Here is a 19078-nt window from a genome sequence, read left to right on the forward strand (position 1 = left end):
AGCATCGGGGGAACCTTCAGCCTGACTGCAGTGAAACGTTCCTGAAGCCTCCGTTCTGACTGAGAACCTGAACCGAGCTTCACACCTTCCTGCCGTGTGACGGAGAACTCTTCCTCCTGACACCCGTTCAGCTTCACAACCAGAAGCACAAATACGGGGGATTTCCCGTACAGAAAGGATGGATCATCCCTCGGCTCCTTTTCCTCCCTCATTAAAAGGCGCTCAGTTAAGAATCACCTCACAAAAACAAAAACATAAAAGCGTTTCCATTAAACCGACCTGACCAGCTGTTTGTTGTTATAAACTGTTAATGAAGCACGACTGACGAATCCCAGAGGGATTCAGGAGGAGGAGGAGGACGACGTGCCCAGGAGTCATTCGGTGCGAGTGACGGGCGCCGAGGCGAGAGACTGGCTGGCGACACATCGCACCTCGTCGCCATAGAAACAGAAAGACGACAAGACAAAAGGGAGCTGGATCGCCGTTTGCGGGAAGACGCACGCGGCGGTCGGATCTACAGAGCTGTTTGTTTTGGTAATTCAGCCGAGCGCCCGGCGGACGCGTTTAATAACGGCGAAAGACCCGAAGTTTTTCCATTTATCGCCTCACATTTAGACTGACTTTTTTTTTTTTTTTTTCACTCAATCATTTATTCAATTCCAGTTTGATCTTTTTAACTTAAAACTCTGAAAGATAATTCAAAATAAAACGAGAGTCGGAGCTAACCCGTTAACTTTCTGAATCAGCCCAATTCAAGATGGCCGCCACGGCCAACTGACCTCAGGAATGTGTCTCCAACACTGTCAGTTTTGCAGAAACTGAACCGCGGTAGAGCTGGGGATCGACCTCGATCGGATCGTTTACAGCAGAGGTCCCGCAAACCCAAAACTGACCGACATTTATTTTGAAAAACTGACCGGATTCTCTCCACTCCACCCGTTTATGACTCGGTCTTGATGCGTGTCAGAACGCCTAGCGAGGTCACGTGATCCGTTACCGCTAAAAGCAAACCCACAAGCAGCAGAAGGAGTAAAAAACAAACGTCTCTGTTGCCATTTCTGACATCTAATCTGTGTGAAGCGGGGTTTTCTGCACCGACAGCAACCAAAACAAAATTACGAAGCAGACTGGACATAATGAGACACTTTGGGTCTCATTTGCCCCTTTTCCACCGGCTCTAATTCAGAAGTCCAGCTCTACTTGGCTCGGCTCTATAAAGAATGCATCGCGTTTACACCGGAACGCAGAGGAACGCCTCCTCGTGTTGCGGGGGGCGGGGCCGCGGTGGAAACTTGGCGCTGTTTGTGGAAACAACGGAAGCGCTATGGACAACGTTGGTCCTGTGTTGTTGCTGTTTTTTAAACTTATGGGGATTCTCCTGAGACTTCAGGAAGAGAGGCGCAGGGGAAGAAATGCTCTGGATGCCGCGGTTGTTGGGCAGAGTAGGACGGCTGTTATCAGCCGGAGATTTCAGGCTTTACAGCGCCTTCAGCTGGGGGACAGACGGCAGAAACGTTGCAGGGTAAGCTAACGCTGTTGTTTATATTCCTACCGTTTGCTCTTTATGCTTGCATCTGGTAACGCCCACGACCAATGAGTGAACAGGAGCTAAGCTTGCGCCGCCCACCCGGCTGGCCCTACCCCGAAGCAGGGACCAAGGAAGCAGGGACTGACCTCAAAAAAATGCCAATGGAAATGCGCACAAAGCAAGCCGAGTAGAGTGGAGCCGGGACCTTTAGAGCCGGTGGAAAAGGGGCAGTTGTCTCCTGTTAGCCCTGGATGGGACTGTCTCGTTACTGAGAAACAGGCTCAGGGTTCTTTGTGCACTTTATAATTGTGGTGTCTCTTATTTTGAAGGGCACATTTAAACACAGAGAACATCAGGGGGAGGAGAGGGTGTTATTTATGTTCCAGGACGCATTGGATTTACGTTTACTATGTTTAAAAAAATAATAAAAACTGGCCGAATCGTTTTATTTTGTTGTATTTATCTGCCGCACGTTTAAAGGCCGGTCCGTGAAAACGATGTCTGAGGATGAAGCGGTTCGTGGGAACGCTGATTTTCCAGGGTTTTTACCGAAACGTCTTCCTCGCTGTGAGAGGCGGCGGGGCCGACGTGCATCCTGGGCCCTCGGTTTGCTTCTTACAGGACCGTGTTGCGGCTTTTATGTAAGCAGGGTCTCCAGAGAAAATCTGAACCAGATCGGTAAAACGAATAAGCCAAGAACTGTCTCCCCCGATCATGGAGACGCACGACAAAAGGAATCCAGGCGGAGAGTGATATACTTACTGCAGTCTGTATATTAGAGCTTCTGATTGAGCTGGAAGACAATAACTTCTACGAGGGACGGCAATAAGCACTGATTCCCCACAGGAGCCATTCTGACAACATGCGCCGTGATTTATATCACAGAATGTAATCAAGTTGGGCCAACGACATCCTCAGCAGAAGCATTTCTGCAAGGCCACGCGGACATCGAATTAGGGCGAGGGAGGACGCGGGCCCGAGCGCTCGGATTCCGTTCAGGACGTGAAACCAGCGGGACGAGGGGATCAGGTTTCCCCGCTCGTTAGCGCCGCAGATCAACAGCTCTTCGCGAGGAGCCAGATGTCAAGCACGGCGTGCAAAAAAACTCCTTCCTCCTTTTTTATAAATGTCAAACTAGATAAAAACAGAATGAAATGGTTTGCAAACCTCACAAACCCAGATTTTATTCACAGTGGAACATAATAAACATAGCAAATGTGGAATTTGTTCAATTTTTTTGAAGAAAAAGAAGATAATTTCGTATTTTAGGCGGCAACACGTCCCAAAAAAGTTGTTCCAGGAGCAAAAAAAAGGCTGTAAAAGTCGGTGGTACGAATAAAAAAAACATCTGGAGGAGAATTCTGAGCAGCTCGGTGAGAGGACCGAGGATGAATCTGTCAGAAGTAAAGACGGGCAGAGGTTCAGCAGCCTGAGGAACAATTTCAGAATAAAGTTCCTCAACAGAAGATCAGGACGACTTTGAATCTCTATCATCTGCAGCTCCTGATGTCCAAAGATCTGAGGAATCTGCAGAAACCTCTGAGGTCAAAGGTCAAGGCTGGTTCTGGTTCTGCTCAGGAACACTGTCTGTAAACACAGCTCACCATGCCGTCCACAAACGCTGCTTAAAGCTCTATCAGGCAAAGAAGCAGCCAGATGTGAACAGATGTGTCTCCTCTGGACCTGTTCTGAGGTCAAAGCCTGCCTCTCTGATGGTATGGGGGTGCATTAGTGCCTCCTGGAAAGGATCTCCAGGTTTTAGAGCAACATCTGCTCCCATCCAGGACTGTCGAACAGACAGAATGGGACAACCTCAGGTCCAGATGTTTACAGACTGACGGAGCTGCTGCACAGAGGGAAACATCTGGAGCAACTTTAAAGAGACGAGGTGCTGCCATCAAACTCAAAATGAACTGATTTCTTTTTACAAAAACAAAAGAAAAAGTTTAGGTTTTAATCATTTGAATTAAAGGGTTTTTGTCACGTTTAAAACCTGAATTTTGCAGCTGCTTTCCAGCAAATCTAAAAATAAGTTTTAAGTAACTTGGAAGATCTCAGGAAGGTCATGCTTGTTGACATTTATGCAGCTTTTTTTTTTTTATTTTGCAGCATTTTCTCGCTGGAAGCATCAAAATCCCCCCGTAACCTTTTCTACCCTTGAAGTGAATTCTTGTAGACTCACTACAGCTGGAATTATACGGTTCAGTTCTTCGTTAAACTTTTAAAAAAAGCCACTTCTTCAGAGCAGTTTACAACCTGAGGACACACGCCGACTTACAGTAATTCGGGACAGCGAATCCGTCCTCGCAGAGCTGGATTTATTTATTCACTGAGGCTCATGTTGTATCTTTAGGCAGAAAATTGACCCCAAATAAGTAAAATTACCTGAGATTTGTGGCGTATTTGAGCTCAGACTGAAACCCCCCGGAGAAGCTGGTGAGCTCTCCTTGTCGTGTGATTCCCAGGTGACTCCCGGAGAGCCGAACTCATATGGAGCGAAAACGGGAAGCAGCCAAACTTGAGTTCTTTACAAGTTTCTCACCACTTATAAAATGTGTTCAAAGTGTTGGATTGTCGATGCAACCCTCTTCTCCAACTTCCACTTCCTGGAAAGTGGATTGGTCGTCGTGGGCCAGTTGAATGGACCCCAAAGTCTCCTGATCTGACCCCCTTAGACTTTTATCTTTGGGGTCATCTGAAGACGATCGTCTCTGCTGTGAAGATACGAGATGTGCAGCACCTGAAACTACGGATACTGGAAGCCTGTGCTCGCATTTCTCCTGCGGTGTTGCTGTCAGTGTGTGAAGAGTGGGAGAAGAGGGTTGCATCGACAATCCAACACTTTGAACACATTTTATAAGTGGTGAGAAACTTGTAAATAACTCATGAAAGAATAAAGTTACATTAAAACCAAGCACACCGTTGTTTTTCTTGTGAAATTCCCAAGAAGTTTGATGTGTCACATGACCCTCTTCCCATTGAAGAAACAAAAGTTGGATCCAAAATGGCCGCCATGGTCACCACCCACCTTGAAAAGTCCCCCCCCTATATATACCAATGTGCCACAAACAGGAAGTTAATATAACCAACCATTCCTCTTTTATTAAGATGTATCCACAGAAAATGGCCGACCTTGTATAAAACAATGGCTGCCAACTAATTAAACAGCATTTCATTATAACAGGATTTTACTATTAAAGTCATATAATTTTATCAATCGTGTATTTTGTCCTATTAACCTTTTTAGGACTGCAGATGAAAAATTAGCCTCTATGGCAAAAATCTGGCAAATCTTCAGGTTTATGTCAAATTAATGAGCGTCGTCCCTCTTTTAGATAAATAAACTTTAATTGGTCATCCTTGTCCTGAAGTCCTGGGTGCGCTCGGCCCGTTTCTATTTTTGGGTGTCACTCGAATTGGTTTTCCCTTCCTTTCGGAGGTTTTTGACGTGCGTGACTCTGTCGGTTATTCCGCCACGTGATCGTGGATGAGCAGAACGTCTCTCCGCTGAAGCGGATCGCAGGAAGGACGACCGGTGGGACGCTGCAGAGAGAGCGGGAGAGCATCCTCCCGGTAGATGTAACGAGACAGAGGAGGGGAAAGAAAACAGCGAAGACAATTCGTCCATCCTCTGAGAGACGTCCTCCTCTCTAAGCCTGAGCTCGGCCGCTTGGATCCAGGATCTCGTTTTTTCCGGTCCCGATCCAAACCTCGTGACCGCAGGTTTGGGTCGGACCGTAGACGGACCCGTAAATCGCGAGTTTCGCCTTTCGACTCGACTCTCTCTTCACCACGATCAATCGATCGAAGCAACGCCGTCATGACTGAAGACGAGGCACCGATCTGTCGATCCGACCATGACTCAGGAACAAGACTCCCAGATACTTGGACTCCTCCAGGTGAGGCAGAGACTCACCCCCGACCCGGAGGGAGCATCATCTTCTGCCACACCCAATTTTACAATAATATTGGTAAAACTGACTATATTGCAGCTATTTTTATGTTTCCTAAGGTCCATCTTGATTCAGGTAGGCTCCAAAGATTAATCAGTAGTAGATTTACATCCAGTGATAATTTCCTGAAAGGTTCATTAAAACCCATCCAGTGGCTCTTTCGCCTTTTGGCAGCAGGCAGTTACAAAAAGCCAGACTGCCTCGAAAAGGTGGAAGGACTGCGAAGCTCTCAGCTATTTGGTGTGAAATCGATGCTCTGGTTGGAAAACCGAGCTCGGATTCATTGGCACCAATCAGGACAACCTGCAACAAAGCTCGGGGACTCAGACGTCAAAAGAAGCTGAGGCGCATCCGGAAAAAACTGAACGTCTACGAGGTAAGAACCCGCGTCTGTAAAAAATCGCTGACGTTTGCCAGGCAGCGGCGTATTGTTCCTAATGAGTGACGAGGGAAACCTGCCAGTCTGCCACATCGGCCGGCGCGTTCCTCTGCCTCGAGGTAAATCACAGGCGTCACTTTCCGCCGTAGACGCGGAGCCGAATCAGCGATTAATGCGTCGCTGACCGCTCGCCAACTACAGTCACGTCTCCCTTCGAAAGCATCTGCATCGCGTCTGCGCCGAGCCGCGTGCCTCGACGGCAGCAGATGATGCAAAAACATCTTGCCAAGAACCTGACAGATATATGTCATCGTGATAATTGGGCTGCATGTTTTAATCAGACACAAACGGGCATGAAGGCAAACGGAGAAATGAGAACTCTGCTCGAATCGTTTGCAGACACGAATCACTAAAAGAAACTGTTAAAATCCCTTAAACATCCCTTTTTTTCCAGGGCTAAAAGCTTAAATATCAGAAATTATCGGGGTTTAATCTAAAAATAAAGCCCGAGAAGAACAACATTAAACAATAAACTTGTATTTACTGAGCCTCACATTTGACTCCAGAATCCTTTGGCCACAAGGAACCCAAACCATCAGCCCTCCACCGCCGTGCTGACAGCTGGGACGAGCCTCCATTATGGTCCTCTCTGTCCAAAGGAAATGACGACGCTTTACAACCCTTTCCAGACATAAGGACCCTTTCCGAACAAACCACACCTGTTCAGCCTTGTCCCAACTGTCCTGTCATGACCTTTAACCTTTGACCTGCTAACTGAGGCCTGTAGAGTCTGAGACGGGTTTATTATTCGACCTCTAACTTTCCGCGGAAGCAGTTTTTCCCTAAAACGCCTTCTTGCATTTTGGCAAAGACATAACAACCCAAGCCGACATGTCAGGTTTTAACTTATAAATTTGGGGTTTAATCGTCAAACGTTGTCCCAACATGTTCTGTCGCACGTAAACGGGAACGTCATCCATGTTTTCCCATTTCCACGCCGCCGACGGGAGTGAGCTATCACGGCCGACGCTAACTGGAGGTAAACTCTGGTCGATAAACAGGTCGAGGATCGAACTCTGAAGCCTGCATCTGATGGGCAGCCCCACTCGTCAACCTGAACCATGGTTGTCCAAAAACGGCTCGGCCGCAGAGCAATTTCCTCCAAGTGTCGGACGAGGACACTTCAGCTTGTAAATAAGGAGGCAGAGATCAATCTGCCGATTCTGTCGACAGCAAACAAACGACCAAACCCTGAGACAAACGGTCTGAAACCGACTGAACCCCAATTAAAATCATTCCGGACGGCTTTTTTTAATAATTATTATTTTTTTAAATTACAGCCAGGCTTGTCAGGAGCAATTAAAGGATGTTGCGTAAGAATTACTGGCAGTTAGTGGTCAAGTTGGAGACGGTAACCTTTTCAAATGCAGTCCTTCTGCAATTAAGCAACAAACTTTTCATGGGTTTTATTTGTACGTTTATCAGCGTTTCCGTCTGAGGTGCTTGATTTCCGTTAAGGTCACAATTATTCCCCAGGCACCAATTACCGCGTCTGATTGGCTGGTCAGCCAGATGGTTGATTGGAGGTTTAATATCCTTATAAAATCCTGCTCGGAAACTAATTCCTGATATTTATATTTGGGTTCTTTTGACACATCCATCTCCCTCGAACGCGGTTTCTGAAGAGCTCCTTCGTGGAAATCGCATCCTCTGATGGCAGTGGCCTCTTTTTTTCCCCCGGCAGGATAATCCACTTTGCAACGCTGCAAAAAGCGGGTAAAAATAATTTAACAGACATGGATTTGAGGTGGTGACTTGGCGCTGAATGTTTTCCAGATATCAGTCCAACGAAGCAAAGAGAAAATCCCAAAAAACTTAAAAATCCAACTGACCGGGATAGATGTTTAGACATAAAAACAACAAGTCTGAATTTGCAGAAGCACAAAAACAATCTTCACATGAAGCGTTTTTACACACTAATCCAGGAGTTAAATCCACGCCGTTCGTATTCCTGACACGTTGGCGCGAGCGTGAGTGGGGGGAAAAAGGTGGAAGCCGGACGGTTTCCCAGCTGCCGCTCTGAGCGCCGACAGTACAAAGAGGAGCCGGCGGCGCTCGGGTTGCCACGCCGTGTTCGCCCGGAGCGCCCCGCCAACCGGCCAGAAGACGCCGAGGAGGACGGCCTGTGCCGAGCGCACGCGATCTGACCTAAACCCGCCGGTCGCACGGAGAGGAGAATCGATTCTCATCACTCAAAAATGATACGGGTATGTGGTGATAAATATGAGATATATGACATGATATATAAAGTACAATATATGAGATGACATATGATATGAGATGAAATACGATACAACATGATGATATATGAGATATATGATATGGTATATATGAGATTAATATGAAAAATAATGTATGAGATATGAGATTTTATATACGTATATCATATGCTATGGTAATGAGATATGATCTATTTTATATTATATGAGATGGTATATATGATAAAATATGACACGTGATACATGATATATGTCAGATTTATTTGACATATGATATGAGAAATGTATATAATACAGTATGTGAAATGAGATTTCATATATGATGAGATATATGAGATGAAATATGATACAATGTGATTATATGAGATATATATTTAATATAGATATATGAGATTAATATAAATAAGGTATGAGATATGAGATATTATATATGTATATCATAGCTATGAGATGTGACATATTTTATATTATATGAGATGAAATATATGAAACAAAAATATGAAGTGTGATACATGATGATATATGTCAAAATTTATTTGAGATATGAGATATATAAAATAGTACAGTATGTGAGATGGTTAAATATATGATGCAATATGATATAATATGATATATTGAGATCTATATGATATGAGATGTATATTTAAGATATGGTGAGATATTGTGTAAGATAACATGAAATGAGATATATGAGATTAATATGAGAAATAAGGTATGAGATATGTTTTTGTTTTACTATATGAGATGGTATATATGATAAAAAATATGAAATGTGAAACATGATATGTCAGATTTATTTGAGATATGAGATATATAAAATAGTACAGAATGTGAGATGAGAATAAATATTTGATACAATATGATGTATGACGTATGACGATATGATATTAGATATGACACATGAAATAATATACAGTGATGTATGATACAATATGACATATATATTTAAGATATGATGAGATATTTTATAAGATAAAATGAGATGAGATATATGATACAATATTATATTATATATGAGATTAATAATGTATGAGATATGATTTTTTATATTATGAGATGGTATATATGATTCAAAAAATATGAAGTGTGAAACATGATGATATGTCAGATTTGAAATATGAGATAAGATGAAATATGACATGAAATGATATACGATGATGTATGTTATGATATGAGATACATATTTAAGATATGATGAGATGTTGTATAAGATAACATGAGATAAGATATATGATACAATACGATTTTTGGTTGTTTTAGCTTAATATGAAAAATAATTTATGATATATATATATATATGAGATATGATCCATTTTATATATATGGTATAATATGAAGCGTAATGAGATGTGGGATATGATAAAATGACTTTGTCTCACTGAGGTGTTTTATTAACTGCGCTGTCTCAGTAGCTGCTTTCATTAATAAAACATTAAAGCTTTCAGACAATCTGTTACTAAAACATGAAAAAATTATAATTTTCAGACATTTTAATGTTTATGTAAAGTTAAAAAAAGAACCGTACAACTCCGTCAGCCTCAGAGACACGGTTTAACATTTTGATTGAAGTTCAGATTCTGCCGGCGATGAGACATTTAAGATCATCTTAACACGACCAGAAGCTTTGGACCATCTGAGGTGAGGGGATTCGGATTTCAACGTTTGTAAAAACATCTCTGAGCGGATCGAATTTACAGGAAAACGACGAACCACGGCCACGCTGGAAGCTCCGTGACGCCTGTTTCAGTTTGTTTTTTCTCAGCGTGCATTCATTTCACCTGTGGTGTTCCGATCCAAAGGTCACCAGCACCACCGACATGCAAATACACCCATTAGTCATAAGATTACGACCAGCCGGCGGGGTGGTCGTTCTTCCCCGCCAAAAACCATCCAGAACCCCGATCTGATGAAAGGATGAAGCTCGGCTTTGATGTGACGAGTCAACACTGAAGTCAGATACGATAAAAAAAACAAAACGAAATAAAAAATAAAAGGATTTAACCCCGAGCTCGACCTTTGCCTGCGACGGACTCAAACCAGAAACTTCATCAGACCCACGGGCGTTTTGGCGAACGTTCAAAGGCAACGTTTATTTACGTGGCGCGGCTTTAAGCTCGGAATGAGCCACTCCGTCTGTGGCCTTGGCGAGCGGACTTTGAAGCCTCCCATTGTGTCAACCCCGTCGCCTGAGAGACACATGAAAGGACACGGCAACTTTGAAGTCGCCACGAGCGCCGACTCTCGCCCCGACCACTTACGGGCCCCCGGGGCTCGCGAATCAAAACATACAGATAAATAAATGACAAACCGGTACGTCTTTGTTTCCCTGGAAATGAAAGACGGATCATTGTTCTCGTCTCGGAGCTGGAGGTTCAGAGGTTCGGGGTTTTTTTTTTTTTAAACTGACCGAAGGAGATTATTTCAGGTTTTGGTCATCGAGAGGATGTTACTAACACACACGCGCCACAAAAATATACTGTACACTGTGGTACAGTGGTTAGAGCAGTTGCCTCACAGCAAACAGGTCGCAGGTTCGCTTCCCATTCTTTCTGTGTGGAGTTTCCTCTGGCCGAGTTTCCTCCCACAAACCAAAAAGATTACTTGCAACGCTAAATTGTCCCCAAGTTTGTCCTCTAACCCCGTTGAGTCCGCTTTAATCAAACTCCGCCTAAAAACCGTTCCCGGTCTCGGTTCGGTTGAAGTGAACTCTGGCGCGCTTCGAATGCAGATGTGAACGCAAAAGCAGGAAGTGGGACTACAGCGCAGGGCCTTCTGGGTAAATACGACCAAAACAAACGAGCCTTTCTACCACTAGAGGGAGAAATGGACCGCAGACAAAAACAGAAATCCTAAAATCGGACCCCACTCCATTTTTGTTTCCTTTCCCAGAAGCAGGAAGTTGCGCTCGGCGTCTTCTTCAGAGGTTGTCGTGCCGTTTCCTTCAGTAGTTCTTGGTGCGGCGCCACCACAGGCGAGGAGGGGAACGGGTCGCTCAAAGGGTTTGACTCGATGGACTCGGTGCAGCGTGACTGAGAACCAAACCGGCTGAGAATGGACCAAATTCTGCAACTTTGGTCCCAAATCGAACCAAATCTACTAGGTCAGCTGTGATGTTGACCTTTGACCTTGACATTTGACCACATCAGCACCAAAATCCAACCACTTGTTCCTTGTAGCATTTTGGTTGTTTCCTGACATTTTCTTGAAAACCTGTTCAGAACTTCTTGATTATTCTTGTGCACAAACAAACAGACGCCACCAAAACCAATTTTCTCCCCATAGAAATACATGGAAATCTCTGCAGTTCCTTCAAGAACATTGTTTTGTTGCAAACTGGCTCTTTGTCTTCTTATGCTACTAGCTTTCAGCTGGCCTTTTGCTACTTGTAGCTTTTTCCTACTTTTTCTTTTTTAATCGTTGAAAAGGAGATCTCAGATCTCTTTTAGTTGTTTTACTTGCGTTTCGCTCCCTGGAGGTCCAATCGGACCACTTGGTTTGAAGCAAGGACCAAACTAAAGGCAGGTTTTTAAAGTCAGCAGACTGCCGTTCTTGGTGCGGCGCCACCACAGGCGAGGTGGGGGGGGACAGGTCGCTCAAAGGGTTTGACTCGATGGACTCAGTCCAGCGTGAATGAGAACCAAACCAGCTGGAAATGGACCAAATGTTGGTCCTGAATCAAACCGAATCTACCGGACTATCAAGTGTGAACACAGCCTAATGCCCCTTTTACACCGGCTCTAATTCAGAAGTCCGGCTCTACTCGGCTCGGCTCGATAAAGAATGCATCGCGTTCACACGGGCCAGTTTGGTCGGTAGCAGAGGAACGCCTCCTCGTGTCGCGGGGGGTGGGGCCGCAGCGAGGGGGGAGCTACCAAAACTTGGCGCAAGTTGTGTAAACAACGGAAGCGCTATGGACAACGTTGGCCCTGTGTTGTTGCTGTTTCTTAAACTTATGGGGATTCTCCTGAGACTTCAGGAAGAGAGGCGCAGTGGAAGAAATGCTCTGGATGCCGCCATTGTTGCGTGGAGTAGGACAGCTGTTATCCGCCAGAGATTTCAGGCTTTACAGGCCTTCAGCTGGGGGACAGACGGCAGAAACGCTGCAGGGTAAGCTAACGCTGTTGTTTATATTCCTACCTTCACTCTTTATGCTTGCGCCCCCCACCCGGCTGGCCTTACTCCGAACCAGGGACCAAAGAAGCAGGAACCAGCCTAGAAAAAATGCTGGTGGAAACGCACACAAAGCAAGCCGAGTAGAGTGGAGCCGGGACCTTTAGAACCGGTGTAAAAGGGGCATACGTGTCCCTGTGATGGACCTGTGACCCGTCCAGGGTGTCCCCCACCTCCGTCTTAAAATAATGGAATTGGGTGCTGAGATGTCGACCGGTGACCGTTTCATTTTTGAGCGATAATTACTGGAAACTCTGATCTTGTTGACGCAACACGACTGAATTCCTCAGAAGACGGAAACTGACTCACGAGAAATTCCCCTGATGAGGCATCAGTGACGGTAACTCGTGCAGATCGAGCGGAGTTCATCTGAAAAAGACGACATCTTCCCCCTGCAGCCGAGGACGAAATCTCCGACGTCTCAGTCGGCTCGAATAGTTCTTCTTTCTGTAAAAAAACGACGCCTGATTTTCTCCGAGGAGGGGGGGGGGCCCGCGAAAGGCCGCGTCCTCGCCGCTGCAGCCGGCTCGCTGCTCTATCGATTGAGCCCTCGGCGACCCGGGTGGATTTATTCTCTTATTAGGGACTCGTAATGCCTGATCAGGACAGATTAAAGGTCTGCCACTGCCTCCAGCTCCAGCATCATTTCAACCCTTTCATTAGGGCTGGACGGCTGTGCAAACACAATTAACCGACGGATGCAGCCGTGGTTTCGTGCAGCTGGCGGAGAGACGATTTAAAGCTGCAATACTGTAAAAGAAACATCGATTCCTGCTTTAAAAGACAACTGCAGTTACATCGTCTCACGCCACATGTTATATTAGATCAATAAAACCCACGACGACTTCATTTTTTTTTGTTTTCCCCCGATAATCGATGCAATGATTGACGTTTGTGATTTTCTCACGTATTGATTTAATTACGTTTAGCTAAACAAAGATCTGTCTTTCTTTCTGGAACGGGCCGATTTCGTTTCAGCTTGACCTCCGAACTGGCAGATCAGGCCCTCTGCTTTTTTATTTATTTTTATTTTCCGGTCCGTGAACGCACCGTAGCCAAGCGGCAAATTTGCAGTAAGATTAGCACGCCTCCTCGTCTGAAGGTTTAACCGCTTTAAAGATGGTTTTATATGATATCTGTTGGGTCTTTAAAGGTGGGATGTTAACATTAAAGCAGCTGCTTATTGAGGAGCGCAAATAACAACATTTTCAGGGCACTTTTAGCAGGAATATTATAATATTTCTGCCGTAACTAAAGGTTAGCCACATCTGGTCTTCAGAAAAATCAGGGAGGTGATGACAGATAACTATTTTTTTTTTAAATTATTCTGCTCAAAACACAACAAGAATTGCTCAACTTCAATCAGCAAAGCTTAAACAATCATTAGAGAACACGTACACCCTAAAACGCCTGATTTCGCGGGGCATTTTCCTAAAAGTTGCGATTTTTTTTTTTTACTAAAATCAATAAAAAACCATAACGTTTAATATATAAACCAAAAATACTTCCTAGTTCTGTAAGATAATTCCCAACAAACATTGACATTCTCAAAAGGTGCTTTATTTGAGAACTTTGATAGCTTCTAAACTGACACTCATGAGCATTTCTGGATCGTCCCTGGTCTGCAGCTCTCCTCACATGTTTTGCAGACACAAAGTGTTTGTCGATGCGTTTATGTTCCATGATTACACTGCAGGACGTGCAAAACAGCTGCAGCTGGGGAGGAAACTGGTTTGCTGAAATCTTTGTGGGCAAATGTGAAGCATTAGCGCACATTTTGGCTTCGGTCGCTGCTCCTGCACGCTCCCGGCATTCTGATGTTAACAGGAAGTGACGTCACGTGTCTTCTTCCTGAGTTATTTGGGGTTATTTTGTATTCCACTCTACACAAACCCACAAAGAAGAGACTAGACCGCAGAAACGGTGGCGAATCACTTTAGAAACAATAAATATTGGGTTAAAGTTGCAAAAAGTTGCGATTTTGCGGGGTTTGCTTCATTTTGCGTTAATAGTTGCGATCGCAACATCGAGAAATCCTTGAGGGTCTGTTTATTGTCCAATCTTTATTAGGCATAAAAATATATAAATCAGTGTTTATTTGTGTAAAATAAGTCGTAGTCTGAGAGCAGTGGGGTCCAGTCCTGGTCCTGGTCCTGGACGGCCTCCATCCTGCAGGTTTCTCTGCTCTTCAGCAGGTCTTTAAGTTCTGCAGAAGCCCGTTAATCCCTTATTTATTCATATCAGGTGAGTCAAAGCAGAGGAAACACCTAAAACCTGCAGGATGGAGTCCCTCCAGGACCAGGATTGGACACCTCTGTTTTACGGCAGCAGGAACCATCTTTGGCCTCGGCTGCGTTCGGACGAAGTTAAACCCTTTTGTCCAAACTGAGGCCGTTCCAGGAGCTTTCTGCAGCAGGTAAGATATTCCTCATTCATAGAACTCCACGTCAAAAAGATCCGAACTGTCCCTTTTTCAGCCAGCCCTCGCACCAACGTCCAGCACCATCTCCGACTCAGGTATTCGATTAAACGTCCAGACAGAAAGCCGGCTCAGCGGCGGGAACACGCCACAAATAAAAGCACACATCTGTTGTCACCAGATGTGCTCAGAGGCGAGCCCGGAGATGTCAGCTCAGACACCTCGTTCCCACAGAAGCAACAACAACAACAACAACAACAAAAAAGGGCAAATAGTGTGTCAAACATTCGCAAACAGAAACCCCCCCTTTTTTACATCGAGGCACATTATCTGCCGAAGTTGCCTGGCAACTGAGGGGAGATGCACTCACATCCACAGCATAATGGTTAATTTGTCTCCAGCTGTGTCAGCAACGGGTGGTCGGAGCTGAAGAGCCGCTTTCTACAGTTTTTACTTTCTGGGGGGGGGGAGGAATCAGAGCTAAAAAAAGCTGATTTTTGACGCAGGAAATGCTGCGAACGGCGACACGAATCATATCCGTGCGTACTTTTAAACCTCCCGACGCCGTGAAATCCAACGAGATCCAACCCTGAAATTAAAAGACAGCTCGACGGTTTTTACTCGTGCATTTTTTAATTTTTTTTTTTTAATTCCTTCACATATATTGTTATATTTCGTCCAAACAAAAAGCCAAAACGGCCGCCGCCTCCGCCTCCGCCTCCGATTTGAGCTCAACAGATGCAAAAGCGACCGAGTTGTAGCCATTTTGGTGCTAACTGATGTCAGTTAGCTGTGGCGGCCATCTTGGTTTTTCGTTTAAATCCGTCCGGCGGTTCGTGAGGCAGACGCCGTTGGCTGCAGCAGTTATTTGGCAAAGTTCTGGGCGAAGGTTCCCCTCGCAGTGCGCGTCGGCAGCGACTCTCAGCTACTACCACACCGGAGAGCATCTCAGCAGTTGAAGCTGTGGTGGTCATCTCGAAATTTGACCGAAATTAGATTTCAGTCAACCCGTGAATCCTGCCCGGCGGTCCACAGAGAGAAAGTCTAAAACAAAGATCAGTCAGTTGGCGACCGGGGATCAGTCTCAGCTACTACCACACCAAATCTTAGCTCGAAATCTTTATTGAAACGCTAAATTTTAGCCGTTTTTGTCTCTTCTGTGGCGGCCATCCCGAACGAATCGCGGTGGCTGTTGATGCACACAGCAGCGTCTCATTCAGGAGATATTCTGCTAACAAACGAGCACGAGCAAAAACACTATCACCCGCCTCTCCCTTTACCGTGGCGAAGGAGAGGAGAGGAGAGGAGAGGAGAGGAGAGGAGAGGAGAGGAGCAGCAGCTTTAACTTTCAGAAACGTTCAGCATCCCAGATTTTACATCGAAACCTGGAATCCCTCAGAACCAGCAGCCCGACCGATGCTGAGATTAACGTCTCGTGAGAAAAGCGGCGCTGATCGTTTGACATCCACCCTGCCAGGCAGCCACCAAGACCTTCCCATAAAGAAAGAAAAAACCCAACTTCTAAGCATGAAAGCTTTGGCTCCAGGACTCTTTAGTTCCAGCGACTTTCCCTGGACATAAAACCTGCTGAACGCCGTGCCGACGGACCGATCCCGGATAATCTGCGAACCCAGAACTCTTAAAAACAGACGAAAGCATTAACGAGACGGAAATATAAAACCTCGCAGAGCATCTGAGACGAGCTACAAGGTTGGGAGAAAAATATGCTTTTAGTTCCCTATTTAAACAAATCATTGATGAGTTTTTAATAGGAAGAGTTCAAGGATATTAAATAATGACTGAAGCCAGTTTTATTGTCGTTCTGTTGATGAGATCTTTATTTTTACGACTTTATTAATCCACTGGGAGGCTTTAGGGAGATGGACCATTAAAAAGCAGCATTTCAAATCTTTTTTTTTAACTGGAAGCCAGTAAAGCCCGGTTAAGGCACGGTTAAACGTTCGCCCCTCCAGCTAAGGTTCGCTTATTCGGCTGGACTTTAAGCCTCTTTGGACCTTGATTCAAGAACTTCGTTGGCCAACAAGAAGCCAATTCAGCAGCAAGTTTCACTCATTTCTCTGGCAAAACAACCAAAGTTTTCCCAGAAGTCAAGCTAGCCGTGTAGCAATAATTAGCTTGGGATATGCATGCAATGCATTGGGATAATCTCATAATTAGTTGTGAGCATAATGCTTGATAAGAACCTATGATAGCTCTCATCCTACATTGCAAAACCTTTCAGACCTTGGTGTGAGTGCACGAGATGTCGGAACAGGTCTAAATGCTCGGGACTAAACTTACTTTGAGTTTTTGTTTTGTAAATCTTGCAAAATGGGAGTTTCTGTAATTTTTCGGTAATTTAATTTTAAATAAAAGCCTGGATCAAATTTTCAAAACCAGACAGCTATAAGAAAACACTGGATCTGTTTGTAAAGTAACAGAAGAGTATTTGAAATATGAGGTATTTGTTTCTGAAAATTCACTTCCTTGCAGGTTTTTCGACAAGCTGATTGGGTTTCACCAACGGAGAAGTCAATAAAGAATAAATCAGATGTTTTAAAGGGTCAGGACCAACCAACAACGTTTGCTTCAAAAAAAAAAACATCCAATATCTCATCCAATAATTACAATAATCGCAGGGTAAACGGCGTTTGAAGAGGCAGAAATACACAACCGTGTCGTCGGCGTAGAACGATAAAACAGGATGAATTGTTTCTACGACAGACCCAAACGGAAGCATATTTAAAACAGAAAAGGACCAATATTTGATTCTTGTGGAACTCCACAAGCAATGCAGACTTTATCTCATTCAGAATTACCAACTTAACGGAAAAGGTGCCAAAGAAAGAGAGGAAAAAAAGCCAATTCAGAGCACTTCCTGTTGAGCCAAAACGGTGTTAAAGTCTCTGAAGAAGAAATGTGTGATTATCTGATGCAAGGAGGTCAAGAAGTACCAGAATAGTGTCTTTTTTTTCCACAAAGTGTAGTGTATGACATCATCTTTAAACCTTATAAAGACTCGGCTGCTGTAAAAAAGGCGAGAAGGTGACTCCACCGCGCCCCGATCTCAAGGAAAAAACAAGCCGCTCTTTTACTTTCCTCAGCCGTCTCGCGCCGACAACCAGCAGGCACGGGGGAACTCACCCCGTCAGGACGACCACGAAGTCCATTACGTTCCAGCCGTTGCGGAGGTAGGAGCCTTTGTGAAACGCGAAGCCCAGGGCGATGATCTTAATGGCCGCCTCGAAACAGAATATTCCAATGAAGTAGGGCTCTGTGTCGTCCTGCAGAAAGGATGAGATCGACACAAGGAGATGTTTTCCTAAGAAGTAAGAGGGAGTTTAATGAAGCATTAAGGGAATAAAAAAAGAGAGAGATGATGTGTGTGTGTGTGGGGGGGGGGGGGGGGGGACAAATAAAGATGGCTTCTTTCAGCAAAAGTGCCAAAAGTAAATACAGGGAAAACAAAACAGCACATTTGATGCTTTAAATTAATATAAAAGCTATTTAAGGTCTGCTTTAAGCTGAGAACAACAGCATGAGCAGTGATGAACCACAGCTAAAAAACAATAAATAAGAAATTTAATGGTCAGTTTACGCAAAACGGTCCAAAAAATGGATTCCAGTCACCTTTCCCTAAATGTTTGCCTTGATTCGTTAACATAATATGACAAAAGGGATTTAAAAGGACTAATCAACTAATCCAAACAGAGTTTATAGCACTGAAACTACAAGTTTCTGCTCAAATAATCAACAGAAAAAGCAGATTCCATAAGTCAACTAAGGAATATTTAGCCTTAATATAGATTCAGTTAATGGCCTCTGTGTTTTCTAAACTAAAAGGGGCTAATTCCGAAGGAACTGTGTCGCCAAATACTTTCAGAAAATATAAATCAAGCATCAGCAATCTCAGCTGGGTCGACTGTTCTGCAGATCCTGCGCCAAAGCCTTTGGGTTACGGGCCCGAAAACGGTAAAAAGGTCAAATAAAGATATTTGGTCCAACAATCAAATCAAAGGATATTTGTGTCGGCATTTAGAAGAAGAAAGAGGAAGATTAGTCAGACCCTCCAGGATTTTGCGATGTTGCGATCGTAACTATTAACACAAAACCAAGCAAACCCCGCGAAATCGCAACTTTGTGCAGCTTTGCCCAAAACACTGCAACTTTTTGCAACTTTAACCCAATATTTATTGTTTCTAAAGTGATTCGCCACCGTTTCTGCGGTCTAGTCTCTTCTTTGTGGGTTTGTGTAGCGTGGAATACAAAATAACCACAAATAACTCAGGAAGAAGACACGTGACGTCACTTCCTGTTAACATCAGAATGCCGGGAGCGTGCAGGAGCAGC

At 44.5% G+C, this 19078-nt stretch overlaps 1 protein-coding gene across 1 annotated transcript in view; it reads right to left on the reverse strand.

Moving 5' to 3' along the window:
• The window catches only part of cacna1bb (calcium channel, voltage-dependent, N type, alpha 1B subunit, b), a 140768-nt gene that overhangs the window by 111720 nt on the left and 9970 nt on the right, over positions 1-19078 (reverse strand). The window contains exon 4 of the mRNA XM_037979527.1: positions 17873-18012. Coding sequence (XP_037835455.1) covers positions 17873-18012 — 140 coding nt within the window. The remainder of the gene's footprint in view (positions 1-17872; positions 18013-19078) is intronic.

The sequence above is a fragment of the Kryptolebias marmoratus genome, linkage group LG14 (genome assembly GCF_001649575.2).
Source record: "Kryptolebias marmoratus isolate JLee-2015 linkage group LG14, ASM164957v2, whole genome shotgun sequence".
Taxonomy (NCBI): Eukaryota; Metazoa; Chordata; class Actinopteri; order Cyprinodontiformes; family Rivulidae; genus Kryptolebias; species Kryptolebias marmoratus.